The sequence below is a fragment of the Chenopodium album genome, chromosome 8, assembly GCF_948465745.1.
Source record: "Chenopodium album chromosome 8, dcCheAlbu1.1, whole genome shotgun sequence".
Taxonomy (NCBI): Eukaryota; Viridiplantae; Streptophyta; class Magnoliopsida; order Caryophyllales; family Amaranthaceae; genus Chenopodium; species Chenopodium album.
In genome coordinates, this window is record NC_137841.1 from 64,969,214 (window position 1) to 64,976,315 (window position 7,102).

At 36.3% G+C, this 7,102-nt stretch overlaps 1 protein-coding gene across 2 annotated transcripts; it reads right to left on the minus strand.

Annotated features, from left to right (window-relative positions):
* Positions 1-318: 318 nt before the first annotated feature.
* Positions 319-6,735, minus strand: LOC145556267 (uncharacterized). 2 transcript variants are annotated; one of them, XM_081617919.1, is made up of 8 exons: positions 6,418-6,735; positions 6,235-6,325; positions 2,249-3,167; positions 2,013-2,174; positions 1,608-1,931; positions 1,376-1,522; positions 1,188-1,301; positions 319-1,116 (listed from the first exon to the last, which is right to left on the minus strand). In XM_081617919.1, the coding sequence occupies exons 2-8, from the start codon at positions 6,285-6,287 to the stop codon at positions 583-585; spliced, it is 2,253 nt and encodes a 750-aa protein (XP_081474045.1). In that variant the 5' UTR covers positions 6,288-6,325; positions 6,418-6,735; the 3' UTR covers positions 319-582. The 2 variants fall into 2 exon arrangements, with proteins under 2 accessions (XP_081474045.1, XP_081474044.1); XM_081617918.1 differs by having other exon boundaries at positions 6,230-6,325.
* Positions 6,736-7,102: the final 367 nt, after the last annotated feature.

A 7,102-nucleotide genomic window follows, 5' to 3' on the forward strand; every position in this document is an offset into this window, starting at 1 on the left:
AACTTGTTCCATTTTTATTTATTTTATTTTATTTTCTTCTTTTGGGGAAGTTGTAAAACTTGTCTCATTTTTAATTTTAATTTTAATTTTATTTTCTTTTGGAAAAGTTGTAAAACTTGTTCCATTTTTAATTTTAATTTTTATTTTATTTTCTTTTGAGAAAGTTGTAAAACTTGTCCTATTTTTAATTTTTATTTTTATTTTCTTTTGGAGAAGCTGTAAAATTTGTCTCATTTTATATTTTTATTTTCTTTTTATTTTGAAAAAGTTGTAAAACTTGTCCCATTTTTATTTTTATATTTACATTTTTTTTGAAGAAGCTGTAAAACTAGTCCCATTTTTTTTTTTTTCTTTTGGGGAAGGTCGGTACCCTCACTTACGAAAAATAACGATTTTTTGTTCGCATTATTAATAAATACACAATCACACACAGTCAGTCTCAAGCACACACTAACACGCACACTAATTGAGTAAATAATGTCAAATACGTAAAGTGTGAATAAAATATACAAAGTGAGTCATGGTTTATAAATGATGTCAAGTGTCATCAACGGGGTACATAATAAAAACCCTCAGCCAATACTACTCAGATCCAGAGCTGGGATCACTGTCATCTTGAGGTCGCGAGTAAGGGAATGGCGGACCAAAAAGACCCTCCATCATCCGAGTGCGAGGAGTAGTGTCCCTTCTACTAGTACCAACAGCTCCAACAGAAGAAGCGGGTATTGTCCACCTAGTAAACTGCGTAGGCTGACTCCAAGATGTAGGAATCGTCCGAGGAGGCATCATCCCAAACAATGGAACTGAGAATAAACCCTGGTCCGTAGGAGTAATGACCGGCTTATACTCAGGCTGCGAAGGCTGAGAAGGCCGAGACTGCTGCCACTGAGTCTCCTGAAACGGTTGAGAGGGCCTAGTCTGCTGCCACTGAGTCTCCTGAAATGGCTGAGAAAACTGAGACTGTGGCAACCGAGTCTGAAAACCCTGAAATGGCTGAGAAGGCTGCTGCCGCTGTGTCCGAGAACGTCGACAAACCTCCGGGGATCGTTTGCGGTGACTAGGCTCTCCCTCGTCCGAGCCTCTATGCCTCGAGCGCGAGCGAGACCTCCGTCGCTCCTGAAAGACACAAAATGAAAAGATATGAGTGATACAAGAAAAGGTAAACATGAGAAAACAGATGAATATACCTCATTAGCATCGTCGGAGCCACTCTGATAACTCGCACCGCATCGTAGCTTGATGACACAGTGCTTCAAATCATCAATCAACTTCATAAAACCCATCATATCCGAGTGCGTGAGCTGAAACAAAAAAAAAATAAAAAATCAGTAACAAGCAATATTAAGAAGATTGAAAGACATGTCAAAAAGCTTACCGGCTCGAACTCATCGGGCATGGACTCCTGCGCCTGTCTGAAACCCTCTGGTGCATCAGCAATATGCTCCTCAATCATACCAATCGGTCCCGGGTAACGAACAGACTGAGGAGGGAGCTCGACCTTCCCCCTGCAACGAGCAGTAGTCTAAAACATGATCGAATAATCAGGTTATTCGACAGTTTAAGCAGGGACTAGCAAAATAAAATCTTAAAAAAAAAAAAAAGCAAACCTCGGGAAGACGAGGGGGAGAGGCCAAGGAAGGAAGCAAGTCCTGGGAATAATCGCTCTCCATACGCACGAGCTCCTGCCAAGGAAACGTATATCGCTCCCCCCTGTCCAGCAGCTCCCCCAGCAAGCGTAAGTCTAACATCGACTCCGGTGGAGGCAATGGCACTACAAAGTGATTAGCGCTGTGCTGACGAACAACACGCTCTCCAAGGTACCAAACAAAGCGTGTTGTACCAAAGAAAACAGTACGACACGCCGAAAGCTCCAAAGCCTCGGGAAGGTCTGTCATGCCAGCCCAAGGCCGATACTGGATCTCGACAGCAACCTGAAAACCATAAGAGATTTCAATGAATGTCGAAAAATAACATCTAAGTAAAAAATAATACATTGTGAAATCGATCCTTACACCAACAGTAGAGGTGCCCCGACGCAGCAGCCCGCGCAAACTCGATACAGATTCCACTCGTGACTCACCTCGGTCATGCCAGCTAGCTCCGACAGGAAAATCATGGACTGCTCCGCGACGTCGTCGAGGGGCCAATCCCGGAAAGTACTCATAAAACCACAGCTGCAACAAGAATGACCTCTAAGCATATGAGCTAAACCGATAAAAGTAAAACAAGAAGAGGAAAAGATCGTCACCTCTACGACTCTCCACAAACCATAGACAACAACAGGGGACTGATCGTTCAGCTGCCTGCAGCCATGACGCATCGACGAGAGTAAATCAGCATATCCAATACTAGCCCAACTGTAGGATCCTATTTCACCAATCCTAACCAGAGACGGCAGGTAGCAAACAAGTGCACGAGAACTCCTATCATGAGAAAGAGTCCCGGAAATAAGGATTAAGATAAAGATCCGTACTCGCTGCTCAGGTGTCGTCTCAGCTATGTCAAAACCATGGGCAAGAACAGAAGCCAACTCTGATCGTCCACTCCTATGACCACCCCGAGACACTGGTCGAGTCCTGATATGCTGAACGACAGGACCTAATAACTCTGTTGTCTCGCTTGCCCCCCAAGTCAGGTCAGGAATCTGTAGTACAGGCCGCTCGGTAAAGCGCAAGCCGCTGATCATACTGAAGTCTAGAGGAGTCACCGTCATCTCTCCCCAGGCAAAGTGAAAAGTGTTGGTAGTATCCCAAAAATACTCCAACAGCGCTCGAACAACTGTCGAACCACAACCTCGAGGGCTGCGAAATCCCACAATCGCTGAATAGAAATCTCCCAAACCAGCAGACTCCCACAAGGCGTTGGTAATAGGATCCCCTTTGATGATCTTGTATAGCCGGGGAATCAAATCTCCAGCTCCTGATCCATGATGGCGAAGCACGCCATCGACTATGCTAGTAAGTGGACGGTGAGAAATATGGTTCTCACGACAGAAAACCAACTCATCTGATGTCCACGGAGGTGGAGTCCATCTACCCCTACTCGTAGAGGGGCGAGGCTCAGTCTCCAAGGCATCATCTATGCCCTCAAAAACTGTGGGAGTGTCCTCTCGGAAAGCCTGACGCCGGCCACGAGTAGAAATGTCTCGATCTCGTTGTCTAGGCATGCTATTACGTTCAAACAAAAAAATAAAAATCCAAATACTTAACATAATTTCCTAAGTTATTTATTCAAAAAAATAACTTAACAACTGCCTCAAATTGCACTTTCTGTTATACACTAAATTTTTACCTCAAGGCTAAAAATTAGCAAAATAATAAAATCATTTCTAGTACTTAGTTTCTCAATAACAAACTAATACTATAGTTCTCCTAATAGCATGATACTATGTTCTCCACGACAATATAATACATACACAAAACAAAGCATGTTTCGAAATTGCAAAAAAATAATAGATCGGCACATTATAGCATGTTTTACAAGATCTACAACCATTATATCATCATTTCAAGTGCAAAGAAACAACAAGAATAACAAGAACACCATTTCATGAACAAAGTAGTACCGAAAATGGTGATTTGTTCATTTCTTCACCAAATCATGCAAATTTAATCTAAAATTGCTCACAAACCGACATGCATTCATATACAAGCTAATTTATGGCAAGAATTTCGACATAAAAGCTCAAAAAAAAAAAAAACCCAATTTGATTTTTCAAGGGTTTCACATGAAATTACTCATTTGAATCAAAATTCAAGAGAAAAAGCAAGGAAACTTACATAGATCCTTGTAAAGATTCGAAAATGAGGGAGCTAGCAAGAGATGTAAGTAAATTTGATGAAGAATTGAGTGAGAAAAGCTCGAAAAACCGCAGCAACTATAGTTGCAAGCAAGCAAAATCGAAGTATGAATTATGTTCCTTTTATTTCTATTATTTTTCTAACGATTTTATATTGTTGGATTTATTGTTAAATTGCTTCCAATATTAATGTTAATTCTATTGTTATTATGATCATTATATTGCATGTTAAAGGGAATATGTAATTGAAAATCACGCCTAATAAGATAATTTGAACGACCGGTTTATGTTCCTTTTTAATCTTGTTGTTTAATCAAGTGATCATCATATTATAGAATTATGTGTGCATTAATATTCAACCAATTTAGCATAGTAATAGTTTGGAGCAAATTGAATCTTTGTTTGCATGCCTTTGAAATCGCAGGATTCACTTTTTCATTATAAGAATCGAGTAGAGGTCAATACGGGCGAATGTGACTCCGTGTCTCACTTCGTACCATCATCCCCGATCCTCATTTCTTGGTTCTGAATCATATGGAGCTAGTAATCTCATGGATTATGGATGGGGTGTAACCTTCACGGGTTAATCGTTGTTGTCTATCGTTGTCCCTTTATTTGTGGTTGTCTTTTATGATCCGTGAACGGTTTACAAGTTCCTTAAAAAGTTGTTGGCAGCTCCCTACTTTCTTTGCCCTAATCGTATTTTGTCAATTCTCACTTTTTATGAGTGTCAAGCATATTCACCCCATGTTTTGACGTAGGCGCACTTCGAACGACGCCTACAAGACCCAACGCTATTTTAATATTTTTCTCTTCTTAACCTATTTATACTACTTTTTTTTTTTACTCTATAACTAGCAATCAAATATATCTCCACCAAGGCACTAACTATACTTTATATTATAAAATTCACATTATGATCTCTAACTTATAAATTTCTTAAAACTTTGTGCACGTCCTATTGTTGTGATTATTACAAAATGGAGGGAGCAAAAATAATTTCAGTTCAGTAAAACTAAGTTCCCTTGACATAATAACAAATTTTAATTGGTAACTTTAATGAGCAAGTATAATAGACCATTAGAAAAGTCTTAAACATTTCAATTCAGCAAAATAATTCAATTCAGTAAAGGTAATTTAAGTTCAACCAAAATAAAGTTAAAAGTATAGGGTCACAATTGTCATAAGCTCACATCAACTAATAACGCTAAGGTCTTGTTAAGTTCAATTTATGTTTACTGACGCTAAGGTCTTGTTAAGTTCAATTTATGTTTACTTATTCCAGGAAAAAAAAAAAAAAAAGTTTCAAATGCTTTATGTGCAACTTTTTATCGCAAAATATCTTTAGTTTTGTAATATAAAAATTATATATTACTATATATTAATAAGATACAAATTATTACGAATTTAACAAGATCTTAATTATCGTACACTTAAGGTCAAAGTTTGGTCAAATCAGAAAATAAGTACAGATAAGCAAAAATAAGGTGAACTAAACAGACCCTAAATATTAAGGATTTCAGTTCAGTAAAATTAATTTCAGTTCAGTAAAAATAAGTTCAGTTCAGTAAAATTCAGTTTTCTTAAAGAAGAATTATAATAAAAAATCAGTAAAAATAATTTCAATTCAGCAAAAATAATTTCATTTCAGTAAAAATAATTTAAGTTCAGCAAAAATAATTTCAGTTCAACAAAATTAAGGGGAAGAGAACGGGGCCTTAATGACATCAATTTTAATACATAGCACTAGCTTTAAATTTAAGAAAAAAAAAATAACAATAATAATAGTTATTAAGTAATTTATGGAAAAAATCACACTTGGTATTTTTAATTCATATTAGGACTTAGAAACAATTGAAAATATTTTGTTATTCAATCAGATCAATAAAGGAATGACAAATGAAAAAACAAGCCAAAAAAATATGGCAGGCTTTTGGCTTAAGTCGCCGGAACCTGTAACTTTACTAATGTGTCACTGCAACAACTTTTTTTAACTAATTTGTTACCGGAAATATTATTTTAAGTTAATTGAATTTGTTTTTTGATTCAAATTAGATCTCAACTTGGCACACACCACTTTTATAAACTAAATGAACAATATGAGAAAATCCAAATTTGCTAATCAAAATTGCTAGTTGATAAACGTCATTTGTTTAGCAGATAGATCGGAGCTTTGCTCGTACACAAATTCAAATTCTTATATGTGGCTACCCGCTTGGTATAACCATGTAAGATATTACTATCTCTAGTCCAAATTACTCGCAACTTTGAAATATTTTATATCTCACAAATAATACACAAAGTTGCGTAATGTAATGGGCAAACGGGGTTACTCAAATAAACTAATGGAACTAAAAAAAAAAAAAAAAAAAAAAAAAAACGAAAATAAGAATTGAATAAAATACGAAAATAAGAATTGAAAATTCTTACCATACCTGCAGGCCGTTCTGGGAATTATTGGTGGTATCCTTGGGCGGAGCCGTAGCATCGGTGTCCATGGCAGTATCTTCTTCTTCTTTTTCAATTCTGACAAAATTTCAATTCAAAAACATCAATAGAAATTATAAAAAATTAAAAATTAAAAGTCAAAATGGGTATAAAGGAGGAGAGAGAATGACCTGGGGAAAGGAAGGTTAAGTGGGAGGGGGAAGTGAAGGATTATAATCTGGGTTTGATCGGACGATATTTTTGGGGCAGTTCACTGAAAAAGTGTTTGTGTAAACTCAGAGGTAGGAGAGTGAGAAAAGTGAACTATTGAAGAGGGAAAGAGAGTGTTTGGTGAAATTACAACAAGTTTTACGGTGACAAACCCAAGATACGGATTACTCCCTTTATTTTGAAATAAATCCCTAATTTAATTGATACGAGTATATTTGTCAATATTAAATTTTGATCCTCTTTAATTATCTATAGATACAAGATTTCCCTAAAAAAAAAAAAAACTATAGATAAAAGATTGAGGAAATATTTGTTTCCACTTTTCACGAAAAATATGTTTATTTATAAAGTAAGAAAAGATTATGACCAAAATTCAACTCTGAGGAAATACAAGGGATTTCTACCCTCAAAACTTCTTTAATAGGGTATTAATCACTAACCTCAAAGTTGGAAGTATAATCTTTCCCATTAGACTGTGCTTAGCTATCTCTAATATTCCCAAATATCTTTTTTCAAAATATATCCTCAATATATACATATCTACTATTTAGTCATAATTGAAATTCAACATTTATAAATTATTTATCGAAACGAATCTAACAAAATCCACCACGACTGTATTTTTCTTTAATTAATTGTAAAAAG